General features: G+C 34.5%; 3 protein-coding genes across 3 annotated transcripts; 2 read left to right on the top strand and 1 right to left on the bottom strand.

Annotated features, from left to right (window-relative positions):
- The first annotated feature begins 1292 nt into the window (after window positions 1–1292).
- Window positions 1293–3133, top strand: LOC134243535 (prostaglandin E2 receptor EP4 subtype-like). Its single transcript, XM_062725792.1, has 3 exons — window positions 1293–2059; window positions 2160–2378; window positions 2860–3133. The coding sequence occupies exons 1-2, from the start codon at window positions 1307–1309 to the stop codon at window positions 2376–2378; spliced, it is 972 nt and encodes a 323-aa protein (XP_062581776.1). The 5' UTR covers window positions 1293–1306; the 3' UTR covers window positions 2860–3133.
- A 2202-nt stretch (window positions 3134–5335) lies between these two features.
- On the bottom strand, window positions 5336–6452 carry LOC134243540 (uncharacterized). Its single transcript, XM_062725796.1, has 2 exons — window positions 6210–6452; window positions 5336–5516 (listed from the first exon to the last, which is right to left on the bottom strand). The coding sequence occupies exons 1-2, from the start codon at window positions 6398–6400 to the stop codon at window positions 5336–5338; spliced, it is 372 nt and encodes a 123-aa protein (XP_062581780.1). The 5' UTR covers window positions 6401–6452.
- Window positions 6453–7679: 1227 nt separating this feature from the next.
- LOC134243534 (prostaglandin E2 receptor EP4 subtype-like) lies at window positions 7680–9523 on the top strand. Its single transcript, XM_062725791.1, has 3 exons — window positions 7680–8447; window positions 8548–8766; window positions 9250–9523. The coding sequence occupies exons 1-2, from the start codon at window positions 7695–7697 to the stop codon at window positions 8764–8766; spliced, it is 972 nt and encodes a 323-aa protein (XP_062581775.1). The 5' UTR covers window positions 7680–7694; the 3' UTR covers window positions 9250–9523.
- The last annotated feature ends 36 nt before the right edge of the window (window positions 9524–9559 follow it).

Below are 9559 nucleotides of genomic sequence, written 5' to 3'. Positions count from 1 at the left end.
ATTGAGCGCATTTTGTAATATACCTGTACTACGAATTAGAAGTGTTCCAAATTTCACATTTCAGACCTTTTATCAGTCGATGGTCAAGATAGTTTGATAAGAAAAATTGCATATATTTGACGTATTTACCTTATAAATTTGTAATAAATATAATATATTTTTCACCTACTAGAAAAAATGCACAACTGTGTTTATTCATCTACGAGTTTTTCTGCAAATTTCGAAGAACTCAAAGAATAAAAAAAAATTTCATTCGCTACATTTTCTAATTATTAAAATAAACCTTTATTTTAACTCGACTTTTAGATATATCGACGACGTATTGTCAATAAACAATGACAATTACCATTTCCACGTCGATACGATATATCCCAATGAGCTTGAGATAAAAGATACCACAGAGACTGACACATCTGTTTCATACTTGGTTATTTTACCTGAAAAAGACACTAATGGTTTTCTAAAAACCAAGCTATATGATAAACGTGATGACTAACTTTTCTATCGTCAACTCCCCTTACTTATGCAGAAATATACCTTCATCACGTGCATACGGAGTATATATATCTCAGTTGATTCGATACGCAAGAGCATGCTCTACATATGAACAATTTCTAAAACGAGGTAAATTATTGACAAACAAGTTGATGAAACAAGAATATCAGCAGTCTCGTTTAAAGTCATCATTTTGTAAGTTCTATATTCAATACAATGACCCTATAAGCAAATACAATTAATCATTAGGTCAAATTCTGACTGACGTTTTTCAATCTAATTGTAAGTTCATTATTTACACATTGAATTGACGATGGATTTTCCCGTTATTTCCCGATCATGACAACGAGCACACAACAGGTGTGACCGTTCCTCAGGGGATGCTCACTCCTGCATGGCACCTGCTCTAATCTCTGATGTTTTGGAGGTCCGTGTTTGCTCTGCTCCTATTTAGTATTGTTTTGTGGACTTTTGACCTTGAATACTGTTCGTTATCTTTATATATTTCATCAATAATAACATCTGGGTTTGTTAAAAATTATACTAATTTGTTTTTTACTGAAAGTTCTTTGGGTTTTCTTATTTTTTTTTTACTTAAAGTCATTTGTAGATTAATCTTTATGATATGAGAGTTGACCAATCATAAGTGAATATGTATTTTCTTCTCAAAGCTCTCTTATGATGAACCTCAGAAGAAGATTAAGATTATATAATGGTTATCTAAAATCAGATCGCTGTTATCTTTCGTATGAGTATATATATATAAAACATCAAATACGCATTAAGTAAGTAGAACATTACCTACAAAATCATGGGACAGTCTGATACAAAATATGACTACCCTTTTTGTAATAGAAAAGATACCAAGATCGCGTGGGAGCCTGCAGCATTGGAATTTTTCTTCGGAGTCACTGGTAATGTCATCGCATTACTTCTCCTCTGGACCAACCGCCATTATCATCGATGGTTTTCTTTTTTTAAACTTCTTACTGGGCTAGTAATCACCGACTTTCTCGGAATAGTACTGGTTTACTCATTTGTGATGATAAGGTATGCATCAGATTTCACGTGGTGCTACCCGAAGCCGGTTTGTCAATTCACATCCTTCGTCTTCATCGACGCTCATTTATCAGCAGCTTTAATTATCTGTGCCATGTCTGTTGACCGGTTCATGCATTTGCGAAATTCGGTTATCTTCACAAACAGGAGCTATACATTTATACTCTTTGGAATATGGATCGTTGCTAGTCTGATTTCGTACTTACATTTAATTGGAGTTGGGGAAAGTAACATATATTATCCGGGTTCTTGGTGTTATTTCGATTTTGTACGCGATACTACAGGAAACCATGTCATGAGCTACCTGTATACCATAATTGCTTTCGTTATAATTATTGTAACCATTGCGATTAATGCTGTAACACTTTGTCGGATTTGTACAGACCCAGAACAAAGAGGAAAACTTATGGATGCCAATGAAGTTTCCGGATTCTATGATTTTCATGCAATGATTTTTATAACATCCGTTACCGTGTTGTTTGTCATCCTATGGACCCCTCTTGTTGTACGTATAATCTTTATTTTTATATAGAATATTTTGAAGTAATCACATTATAAAAATCTCTGCATTTTAAAAATTGATTTGATTTTGAATTTTGCTTCAGGTGGACATTTTCTTGCATGCTGTCAACATCAGAAACCAAAAGAACAATGAAACAGAACTATTGCTCCTGCGATTGGCCGTGTGTAATGCTATCATTGATCCCTGGATGTATATTGTCTTAAGAAAGGAATCACTCAGCAAAATAGCTGAGATTTTTTATCGCTGTAGGCGATCTAGAAAGTCTGTTAATATTAATGAAACAGACGCTCTTTTACCATAGGTACAATATCACTTGGCATTTGTAAACATATTTCTTTGTAAAGGATATTTTTACCGTAATCCGAACAAATTTTGAAATCATGTTTTTATGATATTTTATTCTCCCGTAATCTAAGATTCGGGGGTTTATAGCTTTTGCCCGGTCCGGCTGTCCGTCACCACTTGTGAGTGGGAGGGGCAATGACTTTCTATTTCACAGGTGTCTTCCTTTTGACATGAACTTTCTTTGGTTACCATAAAGTTTTACCTTTTGACCTTGCCTTTTTTTAATTGACATACTTTAACATAAAATTTCCAAACTATACGATTGACAATAAATTTTGAATAGTTGAATCTAGCTCCTTCATACTTCACAAGTATATTCATTGTGACAATACCTTTTAATAGGTAAAAAAAGCTTTTACCTTTTGAAATATTTAATTTTTTTTAAACCTTGCCCATAACTTTTGAACAGTTACTACTAGAGCTCTCATTTTTCACAGGTGTTAGACATGTTTTGTCCGCCATCACATATTTTATTTTCATCCGTCACGCCGCCTGTGTATTCCTGGTGACAAGAACTTCCTTTGGATACAATGATTTTGACCTTGGAGTTTGACATGTATTTGAGAAACTGCAAACCTCGCTAAAATCTGTCATTCAAGGTATTAGTGTTTCACAAATACATCGAATGCTTGTTTTAAAAGTCCTCTTCAATTTGTGACATTAATCGAAATTGATCAATGTAACTTAAAATCATTTTTTGTCACAAAGTTTACTTTTTGAAAAAAGTCACGTGACTGGGCGAAGGAAAGCAGTGACCTCCCTCGCTCCGTCTTTTTTGACAAATGTTTGCTGTTTTCAAAGACTTTTTGACTCCAGAATAGGGAATCCAAATCTTACATAGAAATAGATTGAACAAATCGTTAAATATCTTCTTCACAAGAACCACTGGGCCAGGAAAGCTGAAACTTATATGGAAGCATCCTTGGGTAGTGTAAATATTAAATTGTTAAAATCATGACCGCTGGGGTAGGGCGGGGCCACAATAGGGAATTCCAAGTTTTACATATAAATATATAAAACAAATCTTTAAAAATCTTCTTCTCAAGAACCACTGGGCCTGGAAAGCTAAAACTTATGTGGAAGCATCCTGGGGTAGTTTAGATTCTAAAGTTTTAAAATCATAAAAGGGAAGGGGGTAGTGGGACATGATAGATATAGCAAGAGGGGGAATCTGGTAAGAACTGCATTACCCAAGTTACTCAGGTGAGCGATGTGGCCCATGGGCCTCTTGTTTATGCTTAAGATGACTACAGAATTTCTGTCTGTCATATCAACGTCCAGAACTCACGGTGAGTGTGACTGGTCAATAGGGAATACTTGCTCCTCCTTGGCATCTGATCCCACCTCTGGAATTTACTGCCTACTGTTTTAATTTCATGTTCAAATAATTGTAATACTTGTGGTTTTTTTAGTTTAATCTCGAAATCTTCAAGTTCTATGTTCGTAATCTTCAAGCATTTCATTGCACCCTTTTAAAACTTTATCCTATTTTTGGAATTTCAATTGGTCAATGTTTAATGTCCTGTTCACATAATTGTAGCATTTGTAGGTGTTTGAACTCGATCTTTCTTATTATCCTTATGTGTTTCAATCTCCCAAATGGACAAAATCTCTCCAAATCTGTGACCTGTACTTTTTTTCAATAAAAAAAATCGTTTTTTCCTGATGATTATCTTGGGCATTTTATTTTAAAGTATTGCATCATGCAGAAAATACTTCAGAAAAAATAAAATGAACTTATTTCTAAACACAAATATTTTTTTTTTAAATTTCAATGTAAAAAGGAATGTCTAAGACGCGTGTATAAATGATAATTTATTTCCTATTTGCTGCTCCATTGTAGAATCAATTTCTTTGTTTAAAGCCTTTTACCTTAATGATAAATCTTAACTTCGACATTAAAGACGAAAAACCTAGAGTTAACAAACAATATTCAAGCTCAAAATTCCATTTTAAGCAAAACAAATCAGGAGCAGAGCAAAAACAAACCGCTAAACCCATTTTAAGAAAAGTGTATTGTCTACAGATTTTTGCCCCGTGGGGATCCGGGTTAGAATAGGTTCTCAGTACCCCCTTGCTTGTCGTAAAAGGCGACTAAATGGGGCGGTCCTTCGGATGAGACCGTATAAACCGAGGCCCCGTGTCACAGTAGGTGTGGCACGATAAAGATCCCTCCCTGCTCAATGGCCCTGAGTGCCGAGCATAGGCCTAAATCTGCAGCCCTTCACCGGCAATGGTGACGTCTCCATATCAGTGAAATATTCTGGAAAGGGATGTTAAACAGTATACAATCAATCAATCTACAGATTTTTTGTTTGCCTAAAGCGTACATTGTGACCGGTCAACCTGTATATATTCTTATCCCTACATTTTACACGAGTCCACCTCTTGTGTTTTAAGAGGATTGCCTTAGCTGCTACCAATTTGTACTATATCAAATAAAGCTTGATTACTATTTGTTATTTCCGTCTTCAATAAAAGTGGTCTGTACAGCATGAAACAAGGAAATAGAACAATATTTGAATTCAAAGTCTATTTTATAATACAAATCGGGTGCAGAGCAAATACGGACTTTTAAAAAATCATTAGGGGTGGGATTAGTTACCACTGAGGAGTGAGCATCCTCTATTGACCGGTCAGTTAAACAATAACTTACTCTCTTTGTATTTATGTTTTAGTTCTTGATCAATGTCTTGGATATTATTAATATTTGAAAGTAAATGTTTATCTTTAAAATTTGTAAATTTTAACATTCCAAATGTTGATTCTTTTTTCCATTCTAATTTACTTTACCAGTGACAATTTCATTTATATATTTTATAACTTTCTCTCTTATCATTGAATATTTCTAGAGAGCGTAGTCATTAAAGTTTAACTCATATTTACTAAGAACTACCAAGTTACCCCAGTAAGCTAATATGATAAATATGCATGCTCTAAGATATTACCATGAGTATTAACAGCAGCCATGAGATCTACTTCTATAGTTTTCACATTGTTTGGTATATTTAGTAACTTAAAATACATCCTAGCGACATAGTTGTGCCCCGGAGGAACGTGGACGTTAGCCTGGGGTGCTGACCAGTAATGGTGTCTGAAAATAATAGGAAATCTAGTTAAACAAGGCAGCTACTGATAGAAAGTTTCATGTGATAAGGCTTTAAACGTTCTTGTTAAAAATCAGCATTTTGAATATATATCAGGAGTTGATCCTTACGTCACGGGTTAGAATCCCACTGTGGGACGTGGAGACCGGTCCTTCGGATGAGACCGTATAAACCGAGGTCTTTTGTCGCACTAGGTGCTGGCACGAAAAAGATCCCTTCCTGCTCAATGACCCTGAGAACCGAGTATAGGACAAAATATGCAGCTATACACCGCCTCCATATGAGTGAAAATTCTCTGGAGGGACGTCAAACAATATACAGTACAATCAATCAATCAAAATCAACTCAATAAATTTCAGCTTGTTTTTCCAAACTATATAATTATATCAATCACAGAATTTCTGTTTTTATGGGACTTATTTTATATTCTTTTCAGAAATTGTTTAAACATAAGCATTGTGTTCACTTTTATTAATTTATGTCTTTGCACACATGTCTCTTTTATTTAAAATATCTTTTAACACCATTTGTGAGCATAGAAAACTAATTCATTTGATGCAAGCTAAAATTTCCCCTTAGTTAAATTTAAGACAATTTGTTCTAAATGAAAAGTTTCAAATGCGAAGATATATATAGGTAATGTCATTATAACACTTACTCTCTATTTCACCTTGTCCTACCTGTTTGTGACCTTGATTGATCTACTTCCGTGATGTACATCTGCTGTGTAGGACGTCATAGTGCAATCCGCGCAAACCCAGTTACCGCTAAAACTTGTACTCTCAAAGTCCGCATTATGAAGATATTCAGTTGCAGCATCCACGAGGCTGGCAACAAAGGCTAATTCAAGCAACAAAGGAATTGAGCGCATTTTGTAATATACCTGTACTACGAATTAGAAGTGTTCCAAATTTCACATTTCAGACCTTTTATCAGTCGATGGTCAAGATAGTTTGATAAGAAAAATTGCATATATTTGACGTATTTACCTTATAAATTTGTAATAAATATAATATATTTTTCACCTACTAGAAAAAATGCACAACTGTGTTTATTCATCTACGAGTTTTTCTGCAAATTTCGAAGAACTCAAAGAATAAAAAAAATTTCCATTCGCTACATTTGTCTAATTATTAAAATAAACCTTTATTTTAACTCGACTTTTAGATATATCGACGACGTATTGTCAATAAACAATGATAATTACCATTCCTACGTCGATACGATATATCCCAATGAGCTTGAGATAAAAGATACCACAGAGTCTGACACATCTCTTTCATACTTGGTTATTTTACCTGAAAAAGACACTAATGGTTTTCTAACAACCAAGCTATATGATAAACGTGATGACTAACTTTTCTATCGACAACTCCCCTTACTTATGCAGAAATATACCTTCATCACCTGCATACGGAGTATATATATCTCAGTTGATTCGATACGCAAGAGCATGCTCTACATATGAACAATTTCTAAAACGAGGTAAATTATTGACAAACAAGTTGATGAAACAAGAATATCAGCAGTCTCGTTTAAAGTCATCATTTTGTAAGTTCTATATTCAATACAATGACCCTATAAGCAAATACAATTAATCATTAGGTCAAATTCTGACTGACGTTTTTCAATCTAATTGTAAGTTCATTATTTACACATTGAATTGACGATGGATTTTCCCGTTATTTCCCGATCATGACAACGAGCACACAACAGGTGTGACCGTTCCTCAGGGGATGCTCACTCCTGCATGGCACCTGCTCTAATCTCTGATGTTTTGGAGGTCCGTGTTTGCTCTGCTCCTATTTAGTATTGTTTTGTGGACTTTTGACCTTGAATACTGTTCGTTATCTTTATATATTTCATCAATAATAACATCTGGGTTTGTTAAAAATTATACTAATTTGTTTTTTACTGAAAGTTCTTTGGGTTTTCTTTTTTTTTTTTTACTTAAAGTCGTTTGTAGATTAATCTTTATGATATGAGAGTTAACCAATCATAAGTGAATATGTATTTTCTTCTCAAAGCTCTCTTATGATGAACCTCAGAAGAAGATTAAGATTATATAATGGTTATCTAAAATCAGATCGCTGTTATCTTTCGTATGAGTATATATATAAAACATCAAATACGCATTAAGTAAGTAGAACATTACCTACAAAATCATGGGACAGTCTGATACAAAATATGACTACCCTTTTTGTAATAGAAAAGATACCAAGATCGCGTGGGAGCCTGCAGCATTGGAATTTTTCTTCGGAGTCACTGGTAATGTTATCGCATTACTTCTCCTCTGGACCAACCGCCATTATCATCGATGGTTTTCTTTTTTTAAACTTCTTACTGGGCTAGTAATCACCGACTTTCTCGGAATAGTACTGGTTTACTCATTTGTGATGATAAGGTATGCATCAGATTTCACGTGGTGCTACCCGAAGCCGGTTTGTCAATTCACATCCTTCGTCTTCATCGACGCTCATTTATCAGCAGCTTTAATTATCTGTGCCATGTCTGTTGACCGGTTCATGCATTTGCGAAATTCGGTTATCTTCACAAGCAGGAGCTATACATTCATACTCTTTGGAATATGGATCGTTGCTAGTCTGATTTCGTACTTACATTTAATTGGAGTTGGGGAAAGTAACATATATTATCCGGGTTCTTGGTGTTATTTCGATTTTGTACGCGATACTACAGGAAACCATGTCATGAGCTACCTGTATACCATAATTGCTTTCGTTATAATTATTGTAACCATTGCGATTAATGCTGTAACACTTTGTCGGATTTGTACAGACCCAGAACAAAGAGGAAAACTTATGGATGCCAATGAAGTTTCCGGATTCTATGATTTTCATGCAATGATTTTTATAACATCCGTTACCGTGTTGTTTGTCATCCTATGGACCCCTCTTGTTGTACGTATAATCTTTATTTTTATATAGAATATTTTGAAGTAATCACATTATAAAAATCTCTGCATTTTAAAAATTGATTTGATTTTGAATTTTGCTTCAGGTGGACATTTTCTTGCATGCTGTCAACATCAGAAACCAAAAGAACAATGAAACAGAACTATTGCTCCTGCGATTGGCCGTGTGTAATGCTATCATTGATCCCTGGATGTATATTGTCTTAAGAAAGGAATCACTCAGCAAAATAGCTGAGATTTTTTATCGCTGTAGGCGATCTAGAAAGTCTGTTAATATTAATGAAACAGACGCTCTTTTACCATAGGTACAATATCACTTGGCATTTGTAAACATATTTCTTTGTAAAGGATATTTTTACCGTAATCCGAACAAATTTTGAAATCATGTTTTTATGATGTTTTATTCTCCCGTAATCTAAGATTCGGGGGTTTATAGCTTTTGCCCGGTCCGGCTGTCCGTCACCACTTGTGAGTGGGAGGGGCAATGACTTTCTATTTCACAGGTGTCTTCCTTTTGACATGAACTTTCTTTGGTTACCATAAAGTTTTACCTTTTGACCTTGCCTTTTTTTAATTGACATACTTTAACATAAAATTTCCAAACTATACGATTGACAATAAATTTTGAATAGTTGAATCTAGCTCCTTCATACTTCACAAGTATATTCATTGTGACAATACCTTTTAATAGGTAAAAAAAGCTTTTACCTTTTGAAATATTTAATTTTTTTTTAAACCTTGCCCATAACTTTTGAACAGTTACTAACTAGAGCTCTCATTTTTCACAGGTGTTAGACATGTTTTGTCCGCCATCACATATTTTATTTTCATCCGTCACGCCGCCTGTGTATTCCTGGTGACAAGAACTTCCTTTGGATACAATGATTTTGACCTTGGAGTTTGACATGTATTTGAGAAACTGCAAACCTCGCTAAAATCTGTCATTCAAGGTATTAGTGTTTCACAAATACATCGAATGCTTGTTTTAAAAGTCCTCTTCAATTTGTGACATTAATCGAAATTGATCAATGTAACTTAAAATCATTTTTTGTCACAAAGTTTACTTTTTGAAAAAAGTCACGTGACTGGGCGAAGGAA

Source organism: Saccostrea cucullata, unplaced genomic scaffold, assembly GCF_032062105.1.
Source record: "Saccostrea cucullata isolate Sc308-1 unplaced genomic scaffold, CSIRO_AGI_Scuc_v1 ctg3297, whole genome shotgun sequence".
Classification (NCBI taxonomy): domain Eukaryota; kingdom Metazoa; phylum Mollusca; class Bivalvia; order Ostreida; family Ostreidae; genus Saccostrea; species Saccostrea cuccullata.
This window is presented reverse-complemented; position numbering and strand designations above follow the sequence as displayed.

What these genes read in the sequence shown, in the direction of transcription:
- LOC134243540 (XM_062725796.1), bottom strand. Translation starts at nt 6,400, where the DNA reads ATGCGCTCAATTCCTTTGTTGCTTGAATTAGCCTTTGTTGCCAGCCTC. An exon ending in TCAATCAAGGTCACAAACAG is followed by an intron (nt 5,517 to 6,209) that starts GTAGGACAAGGT and finishes TATTATTTTCAG; the next exon opens with ACACCATTACTGGTCAGCAC.
- LOC134243535 (XM_062725792.1), top strand. Translation starts at nt 1,307, where the DNA reads ATGGGACAGTCTGATACAAAATATGACTACCCTTTTTGTAATAGAAAA. An exon ending in TCCTATGGACCCCTCTTGTT is followed by an intron (nt 2,060 to 2,159) that starts GTACGTATAATC and finishes ATTTTGCTTCAG; the next exon opens with GTGGACATTTTCTTGCATGC.
- LOC134243534 (XM_062725791.1), top strand. Translation starts at nt 7,695, where the DNA reads ATGGGACAGTCTGATACAAAATATGACTACCCTTTTTGTAATAGAAAA. An exon ending in TCCTATGGACCCCTCTTGTT is followed by an intron (nt 8,448 to 8,547) that starts GTACGTATAATC and finishes ATTTTGCTTCAG; the next exon opens with GTGGACATTTTCTTGCATGC.